At 36.9% G+C, this 26,532-nt stretch overlaps 2 protein-coding genes across 6 annotated transcripts; one reads left to right on the top strand and one right to left on the bottom strand.

The window, feature by feature from the left end:
- Nucleotides 1-12: 12 nt before the first annotated feature.
- Nucleotides 13-26,030, top strand: LOC143304872 (uncharacterized). 5 transcript variants are annotated; one of them, XR_013061512.1, is made up of 4 exons: nucleotides 301-429; nucleotides 8,192-8,450; nucleotides 20,080-20,611; nucleotides 25,770-25,784. XR_013061512.1 is itself a non-coding variant. In XM_076627346.1 (3 exons), the coding sequence occupies exons 2-3, from the start codon at nucleotides 8,203-8,205 to the stop codon at nucleotides 25,950-25,952; spliced, it is 321 nt and encodes a 106-aa protein (XP_076483461.1). In that variant the 5' UTR covers nucleotides 13-429; nucleotides 8,192-8,202; the 3' UTR covers nucleotides 25,953-26,030. The 5 variants fall into 5 exon arrangements, 1 of the variants encoding a protein (XP_076483461.1); XM_076627346.1 differs by lacking the exons at nucleotides 20,080-20,611; nucleotides 25,770-25,784 and adding an exon at nucleotides 25,880-26,030 and having other exon boundaries at nucleotides 13-429; XR_013061513.1 differs by lacking the exon at nucleotides 20,080-20,611 and having other exon boundaries at nucleotides 15-429.
- Nucleotides 8,445-19,948, bottom strand: LOC143304874 (uncharacterized). Its single transcript, XM_076627347.1, has 2 exons — nucleotides 19,855-19,948; nucleotides 8,445-10,370 (listed from the first exon to the last, which is right to left on the bottom strand). Exon 2 carries the CDS (start codon nucleotides 10,232-10,234, stop codon nucleotides 9,566-9,568), a length of 669 nt encoding a protein of 222 aa, XP_076483462.1. The 5' UTR covers nucleotides 10,235-10,370; nucleotides 19,855-19,948; the 3' UTR covers nucleotides 8,445-9,565.
- Nucleotides 26,031-26,532: the final 502 nt, after the last annotated feature.

Genomic DNA, 26,532 nt, shown 5'->3' with positions numbered 1-26,532 from the left:
GCTAATTGTCCAGGCGGCGAACAGTCGGTGCGTGCCCCCTTTTAAACGACGATGTAGCGCGGCGTCCGAAAAATCGAGGATCCGTGCACCCAAGATCATTGTGACGATCGAGATCGAGCACGTGTCCTGGACTTGGATCACAGGATCACGAGAGTCGTTGCGATCCGCGATTTTTTTTGTTATTTTTCCAATTTCCGTTTTATCCTGTTGAAACAGTGAAAAGACATCCGGAAGAAGAAGAAGAAGAAGAAGAAAAGAGTAAAGTTTGTTCGAAATCGACTTATCGAGTCGGACAAAAGTGAAGAAGCTAAATTTCATTTTATTTCTGTGACTTCTGCAGAGAGTTTCTCGTTTTAGAAACAAAACCACGACGAGATTTGTGATACGCCGAGTGAAGTTTCGCGTTGCTCTCGGACGATCGTGGAAAAGGTAAACGTTTGTTTGCACCGATCATTCGTATCGATGTGTCGCGTGAGACTTGAATTTTAGTACAGTGGTTCGTCGTGAAAGTATTTGAACGCTGGTCGTAAAAGGCTTTGGTGCATAATGTATGTTATCTGTTACACGAAACATTATGAAGCATATCGGGAGAAACTTGTTCGATATAACCGTACCTGTGTTATCTTAGCCGTGTCTCATTACGGTGATAATTAAACTTCAAAATGTTTCGCCTAACACACATATTATAATATCTACTATATCCATAAAGGACTTCTATAAGTATTTCAGCATTTAGCATAGATAACTTACGTATCTTTATTGTATGCGTTACATAAAATATTTAAAAATTTCTTTAGTATCGGAATGAGACATGACTATTGTAGGTCAGTCAAATTTTTAGTCAATCTGAAAACTCATATAGGAACTACTGTGATATTCATTGATCGCGAACATAATACACATGATATATTTACAAAATGTTTGCACAAATATTCAGATATTTTCACGTGAGCTACTCTATATTTGCTATTTCGCGAAGAAGGAAAAAGAATGAAGTTCTTTCATTGCTCCAATCGTGTTTTATCTTTCATTAACACTTGCGTCGATAACCTGCTTAGATGACCAAATTTCCCTCGTTGAAGATAACAACTAAAAGTTTGGTATTTGCTTCGATCAAGTTACATACATACCATTTCTTCGTGATTACTCGGTCTCTTTACTTCTTCTCACTTTCACGACCAATTTAATTAAAATCCGAGCCAATGACTGCTATAACACTGCTATAATATAATAATATATGGCTCTTAAGATTGGAAGTTTCGTTAAATATCACGATATAATGGTGGTCCGTTAATTGATCGAAATTTTGATTTGTTAAATAAACAATTTTGTCCTTATTAGTTCTTTAAAATGTCTTCGTGATGTGACAGTCAGTGTATTTGTGTTGACCCTTAATATACTGATGTGCAGTGACTTTCACGTCTACATTTATTTAGTTCAGATATTTTACTAATTATTAGAAACATACTGCAGACAATGTAGTAGAGCCTCTCTTTTCTGAAATAATAGGAAGACGAAATTTCATTTATCCAAATACAGTTTAAGAGTAATCGACAGATTCTTTAAATATTTATGAATCCATAATCAGATAATTTTTTCATCGTAAATAACTACACAGAGTTACGTTCTTTATCGTACTTCGAATCATCGGAGTTCTTCTACGAGTGCCACGAGTGCTTTGGCATGAGCAGATATCTTTTCATTAGCTTTTTCGTCTGCTGTTTTCATTTATATAAAATCGCCATTATTATCGTCTACGTGAAACATTTCATTACATCAGAATACTTACGGCTTTTCTACCGTTGCCAACATCCGAGGAATCTACGTGTTTTGAAGAATTTTCAATTATGTTTTTCTTCCTTTAATGTCTGTGATTCTGGCTTCTCCAATATCGTGTATTTTTGCTAATTTTGTTGCGCTTACATCACTTTCCAGTTTTCTCGTTTACATCGTATTTTCCTGCGATAGTTAGAACGCTTCCTAGTTTCATACCAAATTCGTATAATCACAATTCAATGAATCAAATCAAGGAAAGAGTACATTGTGTATGAACACTGACGACATACGTATGTACATATTTGAAACGGAAAAGGGCATTCGTTACGAAGAAATATTGTGTTTGAATAATAGAACGTTCGGATATTAGGCTATTTGGATAATACCGTGATTTGCTACATTTGCTACATCCATTTCGGTGTACCAATTAGGAATAAAAACATTAAAAAAACAAGTTGAAATGATTTGTACAAGAAATAGAAATATTACCACGGTATCTTAGAATGTTTTAGTATATTACGTACATCATTTTGCTTCTTTTGTTTATTTTTTCAGTAAGTGAAACACAGCGTCTGTGCCAGAATAACTAAGAGTAAGTTAGACGTTTCTGAGAAACTGTGACTAACTCCGAGTACAACATTCGTTCTTTAAGGACCCTTTGTGAAGAAACGTCGATGATGGCATAAACATTGGTATGCTGAGAGTTGAAGGATAGACGTCTATAGAATTTTGATAGTATCTGTCAGATATCTGTATCTCGTTGAAGATCAACAGCATCGGAGATTTCCTAGAACTCTGGCTCATTTAACAGCTAATTATTTTAAAGAAGGTTAGACAGAAGAAATATGATAAATCCATTTACGTTGATTTTCTAATTATAGCGTTACTTGATGATTAAGTATAAGGTTGAAGAGGAATAAACTTATTAGATCAAAGTCCTTTAAAGCTTGCTTATTCTTTCGAAGATAACTAACAAATCCGCAAAACTTTGTAGAAAGCTGTTTAATCACAAAGTTAAATAGATCTTTGAAATAGAAAATTTGCCAGCTGTGTATTCAATCTTAACGCTAGAAACTAGCAAATCAGACAAAATCACTGACATCGGATTTGTTGTTTTTGGAATTTCTAAAAATATACAAGTGTTTTCGATAGCATCAGTGTTCACTTTTATTGGAACAGAAACGCGACTATATATACTTATCCATTATCGTGATATTTATCGTGACTATGTATAACATATTTAGATGGGTATCAAAAAGTCGGACGTTTTAATGATAAAATTATGTTTTTCTAAAGAACGTAAACTTAGAAAACTGCCTTCTTCTCTGTGAACTTGGTATGTTTAAATGCCACGATCGACTAACAAAGCACTGTACTACAAAATACCAATCGATGCCGTTCAGTGAGAGGTAAACTCACTATTCTAGAACAGGTGGTCAAACACTGCAATTAAGCAACAAGAATAGGACAACCGTGACTCATATAGTCTTTCAGAAGCCAAAATGATTAACTCTTTGTACACTAGTTCTTGCACATTATCCTGGCACACGGCGTTAGCGTTCAATTTTTCTAGAAGAGAAATTACTTCCATAAGCTCAATTTGTCGCAAAAAAGAACGCCGTAAACAATCATAAATTCCAAGATGAATAAGAAAAAAATAATTCCAATGTTGTCGCTGGACCATGGACTTTTATCATATAAAGCGATAATTAATCTAACTTACTCATTGTGTATTACAACAAATTTTTATTTCGCTTAAAAGCTTATTCGCGTTAAATATGGTAGAACTCGATTAATTAATCGAACTTTTACCGATTTGAAGCACTCACTTGAACGTGAGCTCGTATCACGCGAACGAAAAATGATGAGTAGCGAAGAAAATTGGTGAACTCTTGTTATATGAATTCCAATCGATCCATATAAATTGTCCGTCAGAAAAATCAGATAATTGGGATTACAATCTTAAATAAAATTTCTGTTTCTATCGACTACAATAAGTGTTTTAATGTATAATATTAAGAAACAATTAACTCGATAACGCCATTATAAATAAATAAATAGAACGATAATTCCTCGAAAACGATGGTATTCCAATATTAATAACAGATTTCTTTCCTTTCTTTTCTTCGTTTTCCCTTACGACCAAGAAGAACACCAATCAATAGGAAGACTTACGGTTGGAAGTGAAACCAAACGATCGTTCCACTTTGTATTGTTACGAGTCTGTAAGTTTTACTTTGTAGTTTGTGCGAGTTCCGCGAGATCAAAACGCCATGCTGTATCTCGTGTGCATCGAATGAATTTCAATGGCTCGATCGCGATCACGATCGCTTTCCCTGATCGATTCGAAGGCGAGAAAACTGGCCCCGCAGGGAAAAATCACGTATGCAAACTATATGTATCCATGCTAGCCATGATCGCTCTTATTAATTAGTTCTGGGATGTAATAGTTGTTCAAGGTGCGCACTTTTGTGTAACCGGTTACCGAGAACGTTTGACACACGCTTGTCCTCGTTGTTAAACGTCCAGGCCGGAACGGAAGCGATCGGTCGATAACGATCGTCCTGAGATCGTTAAGTCACTCGAGTTATGACGATCGTTACGAGCCTCCATTTTCATTGGTGCGTCGGTGGACGAGTTATTGCTACTCTGCTATGCGTTTTCAATCGGAAAAGGTCGGTTTTGAAGCTGTGTTCAATATTCACGCGTAGCTTTTGCTGGAGCATATGTTTCTCATTAATTTCACGGATCGATTACTTTGGGGAGGTTTCTTACATTTTTTAATCGTAAAATTATTGGTTGTAAGATTTTTTTGATATACCATAATCTAAGGGATCTCGCTTTTTTAATGTTGTAACAATTTTCTAGAAATTGCAATGTAATTCTTAATCGAATTTTTGAACCAGAATTATTTAAAATCATTATATCTAGCAATGTACGAGAAATATCGCAATACTTGTTTCATATAAGTTATTATATATACACACAGACAAATTATTTACATGCACAAATATCGCTTGCATTTTTTTGTCAGAATAAGGACGGTACCTGATGGGAAAATTCGTATTAATTTAGGTGGTTCTGGCTTAACGTTAGGGATAAACACGTGTTCGTTTTATTGCACGCTTTACGCACAATCCGGAAATCAATGCTAACTTAGTCGATCGTTGTTCAAAGCGAACAATTTATCACAGCTGACTAGTTGCTACGTAGGAATGTGTTTATTCAGTATTTTTGTTAAGGAAAATGTATTTTTAGTGTTGTATACTTCATGTATATACAGATGCAGCTACGACTCGGATAATTACTGATTAATGATAGCAATCTGCTATAATTGACTAATACTTACTATAATACGTTTACCTATTTTGCATACAATTTCTTTTATCCTTTTTTTTTTTTTTTTTTTTACTATGAGCAAATGGTGTTGGATCGAACGCATTATCTATCTTTTTCAAATTTTCTTATTTTATATTTTATATTTTTATTTTATAGCTTCCTTGAAAATTCTATGAAAATTAGGATTTTTAATGATTCGAAGATTAGAAAATTCGAAGATCGTGAGATTAGAAGATTCGAAAATTCAGACTGAACAATTTGGAGATTTGCAACCTTGTGAATTAAATTAAAAGATCCAGAATTTGTTAGACTTATTAAAAAATGGTATATTCAAAAATAGCATATTCTCTTTCGAAGACATTTTTCTCAATTTATCCTATTGGAAAGTACAAACTTCATATATCACTTGAATCTCAATTAGAATCTCAATTAAAGTAATCATCATTCCACACAATCATTATCGCCAAAAATGCCATTCAATTTGTGGCAGAAAAATTCTTTTCTCGTGTCCATCGACATACCGTTGTAACGTAAAGTGCGTTACAGTATACGCGAAATAATTTATGCAAATGTTACCAAGCCCCTAGAAAATAACAGTTATGTCACGGACTGGTCACTTCCGGTTCTCTCGTCATTAATACTCTTTTTTTTATCTAAGTTCGTGGTAATCGCAACGAACATTAATTACACAGAACCGTAATAAATAACCATCTACACTTATGAAACATCTATGTATGGACTGTTTTAAATGTTTTACATATGCGCTACGTCGGTGATTAATCGAACGCGATCATCTCGTAGATTTCGTGAAAGATCAAATCTAACCGCAATTATCTTACAAAAAATGTCATTAAATTAATAATATTTTAAACGAACTTAATTCTACGAGAAATTTCATTGAACGCCAGTAAATTAACGATATTTAAATAATAAATAATATTTCATCAAATAAAGAAATAATTAATCACTTAAAACTTGCAGGAACGATTTTATAATCGATTTAATCATCGATCTATTTTCGAAATGATTTGCAAGATTGAGATCTGAATCGTGTAAATTGCACGGTGTAAATATCATATCGTGTTGTACGATGGTTGAAAAAAAACGAGTTTGTGCAAAGGGGGATTTCTCTTGGGGGTATGAAAGATTTCTTAGAAGACGAAGGTGGTTGGGAAAGAGTTTAATTGGCGGCAAATTAAGGATTCAATTATCAAAGGGAGCAAAAGTTTTCGCGCGTATATTTTATATTGAAAATGATTGTTCTTGATTCAACGTTTATAACGTTGGCCTTCGTGAAGTAAACGTAAAATGGCGTTCGCTAACGGTGTCGAATTTTTTCTTAACGATTCTAGTTGAATAATATCACGAATTTGTCGGGATTATTGTAACAATAATTTTACTTGTTTTAATTATCCAGTAATTAACTGTAGTAATCGTTCACTGATAGAATCAAATTTTTATCGAAAATTTTATTTAAACAAGATTCAAAGATTAATACAAATTACTATGGAGCTACAATAATTTCGTTTACTTCTTTCATAAGCACACAATCTTTACGATAAATATCTTCCTTGATAATTTTATTTATGTAATACCTACTTGGATTTTTTAATAATTAACTATAATTGCTTTTTTATTGGTGCTTGTTTCTTAACTGAATAATCTTTAAAAAAAAAAGGCAACAATCGTGTGACATTCTGCACAGTGTCAAAATAAGCAGGAACCGGAGATATGGTGCTCTATTATTTAAAATTTTCATTAATTGTCTTTGGAATTAATTATTATTTACACATTACGCACGATACATTTTGTGTATTTCATGATCATTTCTTCTAAACAAACTCTTCTATTCCAATGACAATTTACATCTGATTACATTACATTTTTATTTAACAATCCTCACGTCCCAAAAATATTATCTTCCTATTTGCAAAAAGGATCTAATAAGAAGCAAATTATTTAAAGGACACTCCAGTTAGAACGTACAAGTGACAGCAATAAGCCTTCGATAGTATCCTCCATTTTGCAATAACCTTGCAAAAATGTTCAAGGATCTTTCCTTTTCTCTTCCTCTCTAGCAAATTCAAATCACTTTTTCCAGTACACTCTGTATCACCTTGAATTAGCCTTTACCTAAGATTATATCGTGTCAAAAAGTAGCATGGCAATATATCTAGACAATACAAACATCTACTTCCTTTCATCTCGACTTTAGATTTCATCTTCTTCATCTTGATTTCAACAATGTGGTTCACCTCACCTTGAACCCGTTTAAGAAAATTTAGCGAAGAAGAGATTTCTCCGCTTAATAAGAGAAAGATCATAACACGTTGATAAACATGAGAAATTATCCGGCTAAATGTAACGAAGAGATAGACATAAGAGAACTTGCTACTAAAACAACAGTCGCTCACATGAAAGTACTCGGGCACTTAAACAAACCTTTGGTGATCTTTATACGAGACACTTTGAAATTTCATTGACACTGAAGTGAGACACGATCGTCGTAATTACATTGAGAAAATTTGAAACAGATCTAAACGTGTATATAGAAATTACATATATTTATTGGAAACATACATTATTGTTATTTTATATATAAAAATTACCAGAGTATTTGAGCAGTCAATTATTCGCTAAATTAATAAGAATAATAAGCCACGATGTACGTAGTAAAATCATCATCATGTGTTATATACATATTAATTTTTCATTTAACATATATATTTGCGAAATATATATACATTGTCTCATGTAACTTCAATATACAATCTCAGATTGATTCCAAATTTTACTATTATAATCTCGATAATCGTATCTCGTTAGAGTGCTAACGAAATTATAGAATGTTTCGTGATATGAAAGTGTTCGAGTACTTCCGTGAGCTACTGTATATCATAAGATCGATCACCTTGATCGTTTATCGATCTGTATTCGTAAAACACATAAAAAGGTATGAACGCATTGCAACACGAATTTATTCGACGACCTAATAATACCCCATTCACTTCGAACTTAGTTTCCTCGTAACGTGTAATTCGAGTTAAGTAGGTGATCGAGGATCATGGATTCGCAGATATCGAGATAATGACAGTCATGGTGGAGTCCGTAAAAGCCGAGGAGGGCGAACGTCCGAAGATCGAAACCTTCGACGACATACTACCGTACGTTGGCGAGGCCAGCCGCTACCAATGGTTCCTTTTCATTATGCTCCTGCCCTTCACCTTCGTCTATGCGTTCCTCTACTTCACGCAGTTCTTCATCACGCTATTGCCAACTGAACACTGGTGTACCGTTCCGGAACTCGAACGATGGAACCTCACAGACAAACAAAAGTAAGTGACACTTTATGTGCAATTTGTCTTATTTGAATTATTGAGTTATACGTAACGAACGATCCTACATAGTTTCTTTATGTTCGAATTTACCCTGTTACGCGATAGACATTTTCAGCTCGGGCAGATCGAAATGGTCAATAATCATGTTGATCGTATAACAAATCAATACATGTTTTCATTAAAGACGTTCCTTTCGATGTCTAGAATTAACCACCTTCTATAGGAGACAATTTATATGCATATGTACATATCTGTTCAAGTCACGTGCACGTAGTTTAAACCAGGCTTCTCGAAAGCCTGTTTGTTTTCCATGCAGGTCGCAATAAATATTCTCGACGACAGAATCTTCCACTTGCACGGAGATTTCCATTTTCTCAGCTGTGATAACGTATCGCATCGCGGCAATTTGTTTCTTTAAAACCACAATATAATATCTGATAACTTGCACGAAACAACTGTGTTTATTGAATCAAGAAAACCCAGGTATCGCGTTGTATATGTAAATGCATATGTAAATATCGTGTCGTACGGGAGTGGGGGAGATACCTGTAACCAGTTTGCGACGAGATAAAAATAGTTGGAAATCGCGATACCATAGTTATACTATTATCAACGTCTTTTTCACGTGTTCTATTTCAAGAACGTAAGGAATTACCGGTGAAAGGATAGGAAGTCTGGATGGCACGATTCCAACGAATCGTGTGACCATTCTTGACGACGCACGCGAGATCTGGTTTTCTGCGATGCGTCAACGAGGAAAATCGTTCGTTAAGCTTGTTTTCCATTGAATCACCCTGGCCAATGCGAAACTATCGCTTTGTAGATCGACGATTTCTTAGCGTTCCGGGGGCCCGCCGGAAACCAGTTTGGTCGACGACCTCCGGCAGATTCTAGACGTTCACGTGTTCCGCGAACTTTTTTTTTTTGTACGTGGAGAAATCCTCATAGACACTCCGCTGCTGCAATAATCGCGTAACAGCAGAGTAGTGTCGGACTCCTACCGACTAAAACTCCACGATGACCATCTTATGCGCGTGACAGGGGTGCTCCAGGAACCTCTTATGAATTAACTTCAGTTGCACCCCCTTCTCGCGTTCTCTTGTTCGAGCCAACTATTGAGTAGGCGTTAGGGGGAGGTTGTTGCCCCTAGCGCTGTTCTTCTGGTCGTAGTCCGTTGGGGTGGTGGCGGGGCGGCTCTGGGTCGTCTGACTGCCATCCTTCTCCATCGTCTTATCCTGCAGGGGTGAGAGTTTTTTTTTCTCTCTCTTTCCGCTCGCTCCTTCGCGAGCATAACTCGCTCGCAGAAGAGGCGGACGGCCTCGTATTCCTGTGACCCTCTCAACATCGCTTCTACAATCGCTGAGGGTGTCAACGTTTCTCCTATGGCGTGCCGCAGGGTGTAGCGGGGCAGCTCCCACGCCGGACAGAGCTCCAGGGTGTGCTGCGCTGTGTCCCTGCCCTCTCCGCAGTGGTGGCAGGTGTCTGTCGTCTCTCGCCTTATTCTCTTCAGGAACTCGCCGAACACGCCGTGTCCGGTGAGCACTTGTGTCATACTGAATGTGAGTGGGAGGCCGTGGCGGCTCCTCCATGCCTCCCAGTTTGGTAGGACCGCTTCCGCGCCTCGGTGTTCGCTTCTCCCGTTGATCAGTTGGGATCGCCACAGGTTCCATGTGTCCTCCTCGGCGGTTCCTGTGTCGTTTGGAGCCGCCTGCTCGGTGGGGTCTTCTCCCGGATGCCATTCTCTCCGGCGGGTGTATCTCTTTTTGAGCGCCAGCTCCCATATTCCCTCCTTGTCCAGCGTGAAGCGGGAGGGTCCCTCCTTTGGCGGCATCGCCTTCGTCATGCTCCTGGTGCTGACGTGTGGCAGCTCCGCAGCCAGTTCCGTTTCCCTCCGTATTTGTGCTGTGTCGAGTGCCGCTACAAATGTATCAATATTTTCGTTAATGAGTTCTAGATCTTTTTCGAGGAGAGTTCCGAATAGAGTTTTAGATTCTGAGCCTATGACGTTGAGCAGTCCGCGTTTGCTTCTATAATGTAATAACAATTTTAAGTTCATGCGTTAGGTTTTCGAGATTTCTATACTTGATTTTTAGATTATTTATCTCTGGTATGTAAGCATAAGGTGGTTTGCATTAACGGTTTATTAGCTCAATGTTGTAATCTATTGGTTTGATCGATTGGTTTGATCATTAAGGTCCACTATAAGAGTAATATTTACTTCTTCATTATACAGATAGCAATCGTCGTTTCTAAGAAAACGTTGGCATAACTTAGTGGTCTTACCACTAGATCGCTTTGAATGTATTCGAGAGTTAGAATTATCCATGTTATGGTCGCCTTCATGAAAAATAAGGTTTTAATCTGTTACCGTGGTTTCTTTGCGTTTAATCATTGCAATATTCAATAAGATAAGTAAGTGGATTGGACAAGAGAATTTCTGCCGGTCCTAGCCATTCGTAGTCTAGTTTGTTGGTTTTTTCGTCGTTATGTACCCATACTTTACCTTTTACTTGGAATATCGTTTGTGTTTTAATGACTATTCATATCTAATCTCTCCGATATTGCTTTTTGTTTGATTTAGTAATTTGTCTTGCTTTGACTATATAGGCGTTATATCGATTTTTCCAGAGGTTAAATAATTGTTCTTTAGTTAGAGTGGGGGTGTTTGATATTGAGGATGGCATGTTAGCTTGTCGTCCAAATGTCAGTTCGAAAGGGGTGTATCCGGTTGTTTCGTGTACAGAAGTATTATATCCTATACATATTAGTTTTAGGTTTTCGTCCCAGTTGGTTTGTCGGTCGATCGTGCAAGTTCGAATAAGGTCTTTTTTCACATCATGTGTTCGTTTGAGGGATCCGTTAAATTGCGGGTGGAAAGAAGTAGCTTTTATGTGCCAAACCTTCAAAGCCTTTTCAAATGCATCTGTGGCGGATCGGTACCAACAGGACGCCGACAGGTCGAGGCATCAACGCGGCGCAACACATCTCGGGCGATCCGCGGGTACCAACCGCCAACACCAGAGGGCTACGACGACAACGAGTCTGTCTATCTCGCTAGCGGTCAAATATACGAGCGAATGATACAAATACCGCACCTAGCGAGACTCCCTCTACGTCTAAGGCAGGGACTACCGGGCATAGCCTTACTGACGAGTCCACCGGTAGTCCCGGGACGAAACGCAAAACTCTCTTTTCATGCGCCACATATCCATCACTTTACACACGAAATTTCGTCCCATATCCGTGAAGATACTTTTAGGTGCGGAAAATATGTACACATAGTGATCCGATAGTTCGTTAATGATGGAGTTGGATGTTTGGTCTTTTAAAAGGGTGACAACGTGGTATTTGGTCAATTAGTCTTGAATAGACAGGATAAATTGATTACCTCGTTTGGTTTTTGTGAAAGGTCTGAATATATGCATTGCGATTTTGTCATTAGGGTTAACGACTGTTTCAGTTATTAAGGGTTGCTCTTTTGCTCTGATACTGTTCAATTTCTCTCGTTGGCAAGTTTCGCAGTTTTCCATTAATTCTGTGACACGTTGTTCTAGATTTGTCCAGTGGTGGTGCTCTTGTATTCGTTTTACGGTGTGGTGTGTACCTAAGTCTCCTACGATTTCGTTATGGTTTTTGCTTAGTATTATTTATTTCTGTTTATTATCCTGGTCTACTGGCGGATCTTGTCCAAATATTAATTTAATTTGAGGGAATCTCGTTGTCAAGAATCTTAACATAGGTTGAATGTTTACATTTTCTAACGTGCTGAAACTATTGTCGTTTATTCCTATTTGTAAGAATTCAGTTTGGCACTTACTAAAGTGTTTAGTTTACTTATATAACCAGTGTTGTTCGTTAAAGTCTCCTAGTTCGGTTTGTAATTTGTTTAAAGCGTGGTCTGTTAGGTTTTTGAGTTATTGGAGCTCGGGTTGTATTAGTTTTCCAGTCGACATGGTCATCATAATAGTCTGAGTTTTCTAGATCGAATGATACGGATTGAATTTCTTCATTGGAGAGATTAACACTTTTTAAGCATTTTAAAGCTTGATGATCACTTTGAATCTTAAATTTTCTATCAAATAGGTATTGCCTTAGTCTTTTGATTGAACATACTGTTGTTAGTAACTCTTTCTCGGTTGTAAAATAGTTTTTCTCAGTAGGGTTCAAGGTTCGAGATATGTTACAACATGGATGTCCGTCTGGATGGGAGAGTATTTCTCCTAATCTTTCCTTACTTGCGTGTGTTATTAATGTAAATGTTTTCTCAAAGTCTGGTTATTGTAGTACCGGAGCATCACAGAGTTTTTGTTTCAATGTGTCAAATGCAAGCTGTTATTTAACAGTCCAGTGGAATGGAGTGTCTTTCTTTGTGAGATCTGTCAATGGTTTCGCGAATTTATAAAAGTCGTGTATAAATTTTCTGTAGTATCCAATGAGTCCTAAGAATGGTTTTATTTGAGTCGCGGTTTTTGGTATATTAAAATCTTTCACGGCCTGAATCTCTTTGAGATTGGGTTTCACTCCTTCCTTTGTTACTACGTGACCTATATATTCTAAAATTCGCATTTGTCCGATTGTATCTTGAATCCTAAATTTTGTAATCTTTCTAATACAATAGCTAGATTTCGGTTATGTTCTTGGATGGCGCTTCAGAATATTATGATATCTAAGTATACGAAACAGTTATGTCCTACTAATCCCGGTAGCGCGGTATCCATCGTGCGTTGGAACATTGCCGGTGCGTTTTTGAGTCCGAAGGGATGCGATTACATATATTTTTTATTATTTAATTTGTATTTTACAATTTGACCACCTGGACATTTGGTCAATTTTTCTAACCTAATTGCTAAATAACACGTAGATGGCTATCCCCAGCGGGATACCATCTTCGAGCTTAACTTCATTAGTGTGGTCAGTGGGGTGTTTTCTTTTTAGTTTTCTTTTTAGTTTTCTTTCTGCGTATTTTTCTGCGTACCTACCGATTTCTTCTTTGACCGTTGATATTTTGACGTTTTTACGTATATCCTCGTTTCTGACATTGCATGGGGTGTTGACTATTGTTCTCAGTATCTACGATATCTTCCAAATAAACTCTAATTTATTTATGTGGATCATTGCTGCTGTCCCCGATAGTGGTATTCCGTACGTTCAAATTGGTTTTATTATCGTTTTGTAGATTTTTAGTTTATTTCCTATGGTGAATTTAGAGTTTCGACTAGTTAGCCAGTACATCTCCCTTCTTTATATCCGTATTTTATCTATAATTGATTTAATGTGTTGTTTCCATGTAAGTTGTGTGTCTATGTGGAATCCTAGGTATTTAGCTTGCTTTGTTTGCGTTATGTGCGCGTCATTCAATTGAATATTTGGTGGTTTCCGTTTTCATAGTGTAAATTTAATATGGTTGTATTTACTGGGGTTTACTTTTATTTGTTTATCTTGTAGTCATTTTTCTATTTTTGTGATATGCTCTTGTAGTAATGTGACTGTTGTTTCTGGATTAGTGTGCCTAACTAGTACAACCGTGTCGTCTGCGAATGTGAGTATTTTGCTGTTGGTAGTTGTTGGTATGTCGGCCGTGTATAGTGTATATAATATTGGTCCTGAGATGCTTCCTTGCGGTACCCCTGCCTTGATGCTTTTACTTCACAACATACATCCTTTATTTTTATTACAAAGATTCTGTTGCTTAAGTATGACTTGAGTGAGTGGCGGATTTGTTGCGGGAAGTGTTTTTTGATTGTTTGTAAGTGGTATTCATGTTTCACTTTATTAAATGCTTTCTCAATGTCCATGAAGAGAGCTAAACAGTATTGTTTCTTTTCTATTGCTAGTAAAATTTCGTTGATGAGCCTGTGAATTTCCTCTATCGTGGAGTGCCTGATTCTGAACCCAAATTAGTGATCTGGTATTAACATTCCTTTGTCTATTGTTTGGTGGTTTCCATTACAGTTATAGCATTTTACTTCGTTTATCTTTCCTATGTATGGGCAGTTTGTTGTTAGGTGGTTTTCTGCACATTTGACACACGCCAGGTTTCTGTTGCAGTAGTTTTTTATGTGTCCGTATTGTTGGCACCGTATGCATTGCGATATGTCCTTTTATAACGAAGTGGTTCAATTGTTACTATTGTGTTTATGATCTTTTTAATGTCAAAGATTTCTTTGTTATTAGCTTTGGGTTCAAGTTCTATTAGAAACAGTGACAATGGCTGTTTTGCATCATATCTGGTTATATTATTTATTGTGCTTGCTTGGAGTCTGATTTTTACAAATTTTGTTAATTAATGTAGGTTTGGGGTTGATAATTAATCGATTCACACAGATTAGATTTTTCTCTCTATATTTCTCCGCCTTGTACAACAAGTCTTAACACACAGGATACAGTTAGTCAATTAACACGTGGTCGACTTCTAAGACAAAACAGTGTCGTTAGAAGTGGTACCAACTTAGCTTGTAGTAACTAGCGATCATGGGAACTTAACTTTTCTCAACACTCCCCTTTGATCGTAGTTTCTACAAGCCCCAAAACTTTGGTAAAATACTGAGTCTTAACTCTATTTAAGCCTTTGGTGAGAATGTCACGAAACATTCTCAGGACTAGGTATTGTAATATCGTAGAATAGATTTGAATTAGAGATCGGTTGAAAATAGAAAAAACCGTGTACGTCGTCCTTCTGTGGTTCGTTTACATTTAAGAGCGCCTATGTGACTAAAGTCACCTAGTTCTTACAGAGATATGAGAAAAACAAGAAACAACGTTAGAGCAGAAGGACGGTTTCGTGTTTCAAGGGCGGACGACCGGGAGGTCAGAGTATGCGAGTCGAAAAGCGAGTGTGCTGCGAGAGTCAGAGCTAATTGAGTCGTTGAAGAGTAGAGTCGTTAGAGGTTTCGAGTTGTCGAAGAGTAGAGTCGTTAGAGGTTTCGAGTCGTCGAAGAGTAGAGTCGTGAGAATTGATAGAGTTGTTAGAGAGAGAGAGTGTGTGTGTTAGATTCGTTGTGACGAGAGTGATCAAATAACTGTAAAGTTATTTGATATAGATACGAGTATTGCATTTAGTTCCGTTAAATAAATATCGTTCTCTGTCCAATTTATATCCTTATATTCAGTTTAATATTAATAAATTGTAAGTAATCGAAAAAAAAATTTCTATCCTTATTTTTATTACAGTATATATGTATGTCGGAGATGAAAGAACACCGGAGCCTTTGGAATTTTGGATAATCCCGCAACATTGTAACCTAGAGTCTACTATAGCTGTAATTGAACAATTGTAGTTATTCAATCCGATTATAATTGTTCGAGAGTTGTGATAATGAGCTTGGGCTCGAGGCGACAGTCAGTCGGGATGAACGCTTTGTCTAACAAAGGCATGGAATAATTCTATAGCCCCCTTAAAAAGGAAATAGTTGTAACACTCGACAGTAAACATTCCAACGGTCTCTGTCCCGTAGCTCGCCACACGCAGACCCTATTCTTTGAGTAAGATGATTGCCAGATGTCGATGCGTCTCCGCAGTACATGTTCAGCTAGCCCGAGGGCCCGTTATAAATCTTAAGATTTAGTCAACTAAAGTCCTTCAAACAGACAAACAGTCTTTGTCCCAACTACGGGAAAATAGGGGAGACCTATTTTTCAACGAGCGGCGTCTCCCACTAGCAACTTTCCCTCCAGGGCGGCTAGCATCTTTTTCTAACCACCGATATGGAGGTTGACCAATTAGCAGCAACGCCAATTTCCCTTACTTCCTGAACGAAGGCTTTTCTCGACGAATCCGATGATCTCGTGTCCTTAGACACACCCCAATATAGTTTTCGTCTGTGGCATCATCGCGACGGGAAAGTCACTCTCGCTCGCGATCTCATCGATGAAAAGAGTAACATCTTCGCGATCAGTGGTTATTTCACGTTTTAACCCGACTTAGATTTTGTGAGTACGTTCATCTATCATCCCGTCGACCGCGGATTCGTTATTGAACCTAGGATCATTGTCATTAGTTTCTCGACTACCTAACTAGCACGGTTACTTGTCCGGTTCTATAATAATCGTATTTGCACTAGTCAATGTCTTCTCTATTGCATAATGACAACGTGTAACGCAAACGAAGATTCGTTTATCGCCCCTAACCCTAATTCTAATGTAAACCCGACATGAGAAGTGGTATCAGTGCCGGTTATAGCAGTGCAAGAGCTTACGACCATCGTGCGCGAGTTAATTCCGTCGCTAGTGCAAAAATCGAGTGTGGAACCTAACAATTTTTCGACTCCGCTGCGTGGTGAGCAGCTACCAATCTGATTATGGAGGAAAATCCTTTACAAAGCAGTGCCCTGAATATAATTTCAATACCGAGTGTCGAATCGACTTCTACGTAATGGAGGCGCCAACTGGTAGATCAAGCCATCCGGGTGAGTCGTTTCCATTTTACCCCGATTTCGGAGCCGAGTGTTCGCTAATTAAAGAATCCGTAGTCTTGAGAATTTCTGGCAAAAGAACGATTGATATAGTAGTAATGCGAGGAAAAGAAATATTGGTACTAAACGTATCGCTCAAATCTTGTCTGTTGCAGGTGTCGGTGGTTAGAGATAAACTTTTCATGTTCTCGCTGATAGTTATTTAACAATACGATATCGCGATTTCTCGTTAAATTTTAAGCCAAGATTTTGACGTAATATTACACAAAATAGCCTCGCTATGTGTAAAACAAAAATAATTAATGCCTGTAATAAAACAGCTGAAAACGAGATCGATGTTAATGAAGTTGACAATGAGGAACGTGGTAGTGATAAAAGTCGATTAATCTTTCTTTCCGAAAATTCAGAGATTCATCCGTTACGGGTTCCCTAAGTACTCGTACAAAAAAATACAGGCCAGTTAGAAGTACAATTAATTGATCCTAACATCGCCGTACAAGGAGTCCTAATAGACTTCGCGAGCGCAGAATAGTACGTGAGAGAACAAGCGACTTGATTACAGCCAAAAATTATAAAGCCTAGTAATTCACCGTTCGCGAGCCCTGTGTTACTCGTGAAGACGAACAATGGTTCGGATAGATGATAGGTAGATTTTCGAGAACTAAATCAATATACGGTCGCGGATCGGTATCATTTGCCCCTCATTGCGGATCAAGTCGCGAGATTGCAAAAGCGAGATATTTTATTATTCTGGACATGGCCGGTGGGTTTCTCAAAATCCGTATTCATCCTAATTCTAGGAAGTATACAGCATTGATTACACTCGATGAACAATTTGGATAATAAGTTGTTGTTTTCTTCGAATTCTTTCGTGCCTTTGTTCGATCCATTCGATGTCCTTTATTTGCATAACATAAGTGTGTGCGCGTTTAATGTTTCTTCCGGAAGTCATTTTCCGGACGGCGATACTATGCCGACTCCGTCGAAAATAGGGATTCTTACATTTTCGGACAACCCTAATAATTTTGCAACTAATACTTGTCTATATATTCTAATATTTATGTTCTTCCTTGCTACAATTTTGTAAACCATCAAAGCGTTTACTACGGAAATCCTCAGGAGTAGTCGCATGCCAAGTCTTCTGTAGCATTTGACCCTCTTTAATTGTGGTGACATAAGAAATCATATGGTCGGAGTGATCTGTACTACACTTTCCTTCGTTTTATTCAGCAGCGGCTGCTGATTTCGATGTTGCGAACAAACGAAACGAGAGATCATTCTTGAGATTCCTTTGAAAACACGTATAACAGCCAACGTGCCATTCGTACGTTGTCGTCTATTTGGATGATGTCCTAATTATTGCCGACTCGATAGATCAAGCTCTAAAAGGATTGCACACCGTACTAGATACCCTTGTAAGCCGGATTCTCCTTTAACTTTTCAAAATGTTCTTTTCTAAAGGCATCGGTACTCTATTTGGAATATGTAATTTACGACGGAGAAGTTCGTCCCAACCCGGATAAAATGCACGCCTTGAGTTCTTTACCTGCGTCAACGACCGTGACACAGCTTAGGCGGTTCATAGGTTTAGCCTTTTACTTCCGAAAATTCGTCCCTAAATTTTCACGGGTAATGAAACCCTTGTATGCGCTTACTTCCGATAATAAAAACATGACTTGGACGAATAGGCATGGAAAAATAAGGCAAAAGGTAATATCCGCCCTGACCGACGCGCCGGTGTGAATAGTATTTGACCCGAACTATCCGATAGAACTTCATATCGACGCTAGTTCGGTTGGATATGAGGTTATTTTAATGCACAAGATTGAAGGTAAAAATAGAGTAATAGAATATTACAGTATAAGAAGTAGCCCTGCGGAATCTAGGTATCATTCTTACGAACTAGAAACGTTAGCAGTTGTGAACGCCGTCAAGCATTTCCGTCATTATCTCCACGGACGAGAAATTCTTGTCGTCTCCAATTGTAATCCTTTGAAGGCATCCAGTAGTAAGACATCAGTATATTAAGGGTCAACACAAATACACTGACTGTCACATCACGAAGACATTTTAAAGAACTAATAAGGACAAAATTGTTTATTTAACAAATCAAAATTTCGATCAATTAACGGACCACCATTATATCGTGATATTTAACGAAACTTCCAATCTTAAGAGCCATATATTATTATATTATAGCAGTGTTATAGCAGTCATTGGCTCGGATTTTAATTAAATTGGTCGTGAAAGTGAGAAGAAGTAAAGAGACCGAGTAATCACGAAGAAATGGTATGTATGTAACTTGATCGAAGCAAATACCAAACTTTTAGTTGTTATCTTCAACGAGGGAAATTTGGTCATCTAAGCAGGTTATCGACGCAAGTGTTAATGAAAGATAAAACACGATTGGAGCAATGAAAGAACTTCATTCTTTTTCCTTCTTCGCGAAATAGCAAATATAGAGTAGCTCACGTGAAAATATCTGAATATTTGTGCAAACATTTTGTAAATATATCATGTGTATTATGTTCGCGATCAATGAATATCACAGTAGTTCCTATATGAGTTTTCAGATTGACTAAAAATTTGACTGACCTACAATAGTCATGTCTCATTCCGATACTAAAGAAATTTTTAAATATTTTATGTAACGCATACAATAAAGATACGTAAGTTATCTATGCTAAATGCTGAAATACTTATAGAAGTCCTTTATGGATATAGTAGATATTATAATATGTGTGTTAGGCGAAACATTTTGAAGTTTAATTATCACCGTAATGAGACACGGCTAAGATAACACAGGTACGGTTATATCGAACAAGTTTCTCCCGATATGCTTCATAATGTTTCGTGTAACAGATAACATACATTATGCACCAAAGCCTTTTACGACCAGCGTTCAAATACTTTCACGACGAACCACTGTACTAAAATTCAAGTCTCACGCGACACATCGATACGAATGATCGGTGCAAACAAACGTTTACCTTTTCCACGATCGTCCGAGAGCAACGCGAAACTTCACTCGGCGTATCACAAATCTCGTCGTGGTTTTGTTTCTAAAACGAGAAACTCTCTGCAGAAGTCACAGAAATAAAATGAAATTTAGCTTCTTCACTTTTGTCCGACTCGATAAGTCGATTTCGAACAAACTTTACTCTTTTCTTCTTCTTCTTCTTCTTCTTCCGGATGTCTTTTCACTGTTTCAACAGGATAAAACGGAAATTGGAAAAATAACAAAAAAAATCGCGGATCGCAACGACTCTCGTGATCCTGTGATCCAAGTCCAGGACACGTGCTCGATCTCGATCGTCACAATGATCTTGGGTGCACGGATCCTCGATTTTTCGGACGCCGCGCTACATCGTCGTTTAAAAGGGGGCACGCACCGACTGTTCGCCGCCTGGACAATTAGCGGGGCTTTATAGCGTGTGCAAACGAAAGCGGAGCCCCACCAGCGTCGTGTGTGCGGCTATTGGACGATGACTTTGGTTCCCGTGGATCGTCCCGTCGACAGCAACGCCGAAGTCGAAGACGTCACTGGAGAACTGCGGGGATTTTACGATTCCAAAGAGCCGCTTCTCCTGCTTCACCGCGACCGTTGGGTTTTCTCGTGACTCGTTTGCACGCTTTTTTCCCTTCTCGCTCTTCTCACTACCATCGCAATCTTCCTTCTCCCTCGTCGCTTTGTCGCGACACGTATACGCGACCGGAAAGCGAGAGACATAAACTGGTGACGCGCAGGTGAGTGTACCTGCCGAGAACGTTGCGACGTTGTTGCATGGTTTGATATGTTTCCTCAAACTGTGTTTGGTTAACTAACTTAATTCGCCTGTTGGTGACTCATGGAAATTTGAGTGATATTACGAGGTGCAGTTGCGGAGTATTTGGAGTGAGAATTTGTGAATTTCCTGTGTTTCACCATATTACGTATGGTAATTTACAGTGTTGTTTGTATAGTATAGATTGGAAGAGATACAATAATAAGCAGACAGCTAGGCTGGTTAATTGATCAGGAATATTAATTGAGTATGAATTGTTTAGCAAGGAAAAGAAAAAAGTATAATTCTAAGTTGCTTGCTGCGTACATTGGGATTTATGATATACGAAAGATCGATTTCTTTCAGGTAGGAAAGAATGATTATAAAATAGAAATTATTACGTAATTTTTAGTATCGCAGGTTTACCGTGGTATTGAATTCGGCTAATGATATGTGAACTGTAAAAACAATGATCATGTGAATCAAACGTTGATTATCCATCCGTCGAAGCGTTAGTCAGATATCGTGTAACTGATAGTTCCTTGAGTGGTTTTCAAAGTCGAACGATGAAACAATTTGAAATAATCGTTCCATTATCGACGAAATGAACGAATTTATCTAATGGGGCTCATTAATTTATTCGACTTTTAATATTAATTACTAATTGTTATAGAAATTGATTTAACAAATTTGATATAAATTGATTTACCATTAATTAATCGATGGTAGAAAAGAAACGTTGGAAAATGAGTAATATGTAGCTTTAGTTTTACAGATTTTACAAAATAAATGTTACTATTTAAGAAAAAATAAATTTGATGGGGTAAAAGCTATATGGAAATATACTAACGACTTAACGAATTTAAATTTAAAGGACTTTAGAAACAAAGAAACAGAGACAAACTTTAGTTCTCGATGATACTTGACACGTGAATTGATTAACAGCTTGTCTTGCGTGATTAAATTTAATAGGATTAATTGAAAAGTTCGTATACCGTGTGTGAATCATGATAAAGTTGGTTTCATCGTAATTCACACGGTACTCGCAATGATCATTCAATCGGCAATTTTATTGTTCCAACATCACATCACTTACTTATCTTCGACTTGTACAATTCTCTGTGTTTTACGCAATTCTCTTTTTTATCCATCATTTTCTCGCATAGCACTCGAGTAAAAGCGAATCAACCGTTCAGTGAACCATACTTTGTTTCACTATGTTTCTTCACATGGTAAATGTTTTTTGATATCTTTTTCAAATTGAAATTCTACGGTTCTTCGGTTTGTTACATTGTGAACGAAAAAATCAACAGATATATAGAAGAATATCGAGGTTAATCGCATCGACATTTTCAAATTTTTTAACACTCAATTTTAACTTTCTAATAATAACTTTCAAATTTTCAAATTGTCGAACTTCTAAATTTCCGAATTTCCAAATATTCCAGTTTCGATGCGCTCGAAGTTCCAAATATCCTAATTTTGAAATATCTTCAAATCGTCCAAGTTCCAAATTTCCAATCTTCGATATCGCCGGAGTTCTAATTTTTTGACCTTCTATGTTTACCCGAGAGATAAAAAAATTATGATCGGATAGTGTCGATTATGCCAATCGAGGATTACAAATTTTCTATTCGTGCGATCTTCGACACCGAAAATAAATGAGCGCGATATTTTCCGTTTTTATCTTCCTTGAGCCGTAGTTAATTAAATCAATTGTCACGAAAGAACACGGTAGTTTTTCTGATTCCCGAAACAAAATAGCCCCATTGATAGCTTCAGGCAAATTCGCTGAGTAATGAAATCTACTCGCGAAACACGGAGACGCAGGGACTTAACCGTCAAAGATATTTGCTTCAGAAACCCGATACCCTTGAAAAAGAAAAAAAAGAATAGAATTACATGTTATATACGCGAGATGCAAGATCGCTCTTACGATCTTTCTTACGCAACGGAACAGTTTGAAAACGAAGTTTGAATTTCGCGCGTATTCCAGTAAAGGGTTCCTCCTTGAAAATTCGCCAATAGAAATCGAACGCGAAAGATTTCGTGAACGCGAAAAGCTATTCAAATTATTCGTCGATTTAATTCTCGAAATTCGTTGATAAATATTAATTATATTTTATCGCAGTGGAGGATAGATTTCGTAATAGACGCGTGAAGAAAGACGTTTTATCGATATTTATAAGAATTATAAGTCATCGTCTTGCGTTGATCTAAGAGGAAATCTAAAACAGAGGTATCTTCCTGCGAGCGGTTTGAACAACGTTCATAAAACGTTCTTTTTCGTTGGTTACAACGATCTTCTGCAAATTCGAAGATTGTCTCGGTTGCTGCAGTATATGTTGTTTCTAAGATTTGTCGATAAAAGCGCTAAATCATCGGGATTACTTATAAGTAACATACCTGTATCATTCCGTTTGATAGGTCTGTTCAACGTGTGTCGCGAGATGATATTATTACCATAAACAGATAACGATTTTTGCTGATATTTTTTCAAAATTACGTCATCTTGTAGAGCATAGAAAATTGAAACAATCGGTATATCACGCTGATTGATCTTGTCATTTTTGTTCGTCTGTATCATAAATTAACGTTAGAAGGCATATAGTATCTTTTTTCTTTCGCCTTTTTTTTTCTTTTTCTTTTTTTTTTTTTTTTTTAGGAAGGAGATTTCTCTTTTCTGTTGCAGGATAGTGCATAATTAATACTTTTAATAAATCCATTTTTATGCATACAATAGCTTTTGCCTGACTTTATAAAGACGTTATGAAAGTACGCACTGTGATTCTCACAGAAGACAATAACGTTCCTTTAATTACTCGATCGACAAGGTGATTATTAGCATGTTGTTATTCAGGGTCGTCAATTCTACGTTGCGAATATATAGGTATTTCTGATATCAATTACTCGTTATACTCGTTATGATTTGTATCCAATTTTCGTTTCATTATTTCCTCGTTATGTACAGTTTGTTTATAATTACTATGCATATCTACAGATCATCGTCTGTAATTGCTTGATATTGATTTCAAATTTTTATCGAAGTACAGTCATTCTTTATTTAATTTTGTAAATATTTATTATTTTGTAAATATTTTAATCCAACTCGGAAGAAAAATATTCTGTTCTGATGCTGCACGATGAATAAATTATTTCAGCAACTCTAGTGCGTTTTGTTATTTAACAAAATCCAAAAGGTGCACACGCCAAGATCATGGAAAGATACATCGTCGTTGATCGTTCTTATAAAATTTGCGTGCATGATAGCTCCGATAACGTTGCGACATGACAACGCAACATGCCCGGGGATTCGTCTACATGTCGTACGTCGACACATAGGACGACAACATTTGCATTCGTAATCGCAGCTATAAACGGTGCTTCACACATATCGCAAACTTCCTTATCAGCTCCTCTGAATAAAATCGAAGAGAAGATTTGATGATTCACGATAAATATAAAGTTTAAGTCGGAAGCTTGTCGTTGAAGAATTGAAACACGTAAAATACTGCTGTTTAATTTCGATATCATTTCTTTTTAATTATTGCTGCCTCGACTATTTGGACAAGCTACAGATCATTAAGAAATAGACTTATACCGCTTCCAAAATAATTATGATTACGCGATTATGCTATTCCATTTATTAACGATGTTTCGATTGATCCAAACGAACGAATATTCTAAGAGTGAAATTATAATTCGTTTATAAATAAAAGTTTTACGTTAAAGTACACGTAAGTCTCTCGTTTTATCAATTTTTGTCGAAAAATATACTTACATCACTTTTAAAATAAACGCTTCAGTTAAAAGTGGAAAGAATTCTGTTAAATACGAAGATACGTGTAACTGAGGAAATTTTGTCGAAGTAAAATGTGCATATCTGTTAAAATGAATAATACTTTGATATTTTTGAAGTTACAATAATATACGAAAAGATTCCTAAAATCAAATAAAACAACAACTTTGGTGTGATGTTATTAAATCGAACACCGCGGGTAGAAAGATAAGATTAGTTTTATGGATTTTATATAATATAAGCGTATTAATATTTTCAAAATATCCAAAAGTATGGCAAGAACACATATTCAATTCCAAAATCAAATAATTTCTATCGTGTATAATGAAAAAAAAAAGAAAAAAAACAAAAATTGTGGCTTATTACAGTCTTGCTGTACAGATTTTAAAATGGATGGTTTGTTTGTAAAAGGAAATAATTTATTGTGGATGAAAGAGATTCGGAGAAGCCGTGCGCGCGAGGAGGACAGTGCAATTCCTCGCGTATGAAGCAATTCCTTGTACAGCAGCGTGCATGTGTGGTCGAAATGTCAACATTCTATAACTGCTTCAAATTGTTCTGAACAAGTTGCATTGTAATTAATCTGTCTTGAAGGCGAATAACAACTCATACGGTGTTAATTACTTGTATCTGCGGCATAAAAACAGGTGACTGTACCGTTGAACGGTACACGTGCATACATGTACGGTACTTACACGTACATACATGCATGCACATAAGCATATGTCTCTTTGTATGTATGTTTATATTCATGTTTCTTCGTACGCATATCGAATCGTCAAAATAAGGTGATTTAGAATGGAATAAAATTCGATGATCTTAATCTGTGACTAACTTTTAGTAGGACTAACTTTACCTTAAGCACATTTTTAGCTAGTTAAGTTTGCTTTTATTCGATCGAAATGTACGTTGATATCATGTTAAACGTGTATTAATCGCAATTTATATACTTAATTATAGAACATTTGAATTTTTTATGAAATCTATATAAACGATGATTAAATGGTTAAAGCTTTTCTGTCAATTACGAAAAATATTCCCCCATATTGCCATCACATTTTTAACAGTTAGACGTTAATCATGACGTATGTAATTTTAATACATTGTATATGGACTGGATATATTGTACATTAATTATTTCCCCTTCGTCCATGATCAATTTTGAGGACATGCCCTGTCCCTTATTGTTGATCAAGCAAGCTTCGACTGACCACATTTCCGAAGTTTGTCGAGCGTTCCTCGGTGGGTTCCACCGATGGACGTCAGATAGCTCTTCGGGCTTGTTTTCTACGATTTTCGATAACTGTAATTCCATTTATTCCCTACTGCTATGCGTTTTCAGCCAGGTATCCTTGGAAATATCGAGTTGGACACGCTCAGCTGGCTCATGGATTGATATTACACGAAGGAGGAAAAAAATCAGTTATTTGTAGTATCGACGATTTTTTCCAGGTACGTCGTGAAGAAAACGATCGCGCACGTGGAACAGGAGGAGAGACAGAGACGCGATTTTTCCTTTTCATGATCATGGGGAATTATTGCAATCGATATTGTAAACAAGTCCTGGCGGTTAAATAGAGGCGGATCTCCTGGCGGATTGGTTAAATAGAGTCTATCAGGTTGAAGCAATTTTTTATCTCGTCGTAACTTGAAAGATATAATTGCCATGGGCGATCGCGTGTATTAGTAATAACTATCGTGTATAATTTAATTAGCTTTTAAGTGAAATAATAATTGCAGGGCGGTTTGAGGAAAATTACGATTTTTAATATCTTTGGAATTATACAGCCCTCCTTAGCTCAAGTAATTTATATAACATTTGTTCATTTCTCGAATCATCGCACATGACACGACTTGAGACATCGATATATCTTCTTTCTGAGTTAACATTATTTTTTTCTTTTTTCATTCTTCTAAATAATGAAAGTCTAATAACAGGATGTATTGGTATCTCTCATACAAGAATTCTATTGACATTACTTAACTTCCTTCTTATATTCATTAAGACAGGAAAAGATTCAATAACGAAGTTTAGAAAGAATAAAGAAAAAGTTACACACGAGTCAACATATAGCGAGGAATCGATCTCACGAAAGTTCCAATGA

The sequence above is a fragment of the Bombus vancouverensis genome, unplaced genomic scaffold (genome assembly GCF_051014615.1).
Source record: "Bombus vancouverensis nearcticus unplaced genomic scaffold, iyBomVanc1_principal scaffold0061, whole genome shotgun sequence".
Lineage (NCBI taxonomy): Eukaryota > Metazoa > Arthropoda > Insecta > Hymenoptera > Apidae > Bombus > Bombus vancouverensis.
This window is presented reverse-complemented; position numbering and strand designations above follow the sequence as displayed.

Bases quoted from the DNA above. Each gene is read 5' to 3' on its own strand.
- LOC143304872 (XM_076627346.1), top strand. From the start codon at position 8,203: ATGACAGTCATGGTGGAGTCCGTAAAAGCCGAGGAGGGCGAACGTCCG. The intron at 8,451-25,879 runs GTAAGTGACACT...GATTTTTTCCAG, and splicing joins AACCTCACAGACAAACAAAA to GTACGTCGTGAAGAAAACGA.
- LOC143304874 (XM_076627347.1), bottom strand. From the start codon at position 10,234: ATGGGAGCTGGCGCTCAAAAAGAGATACACCCGCCGGAGAGAATGGCA.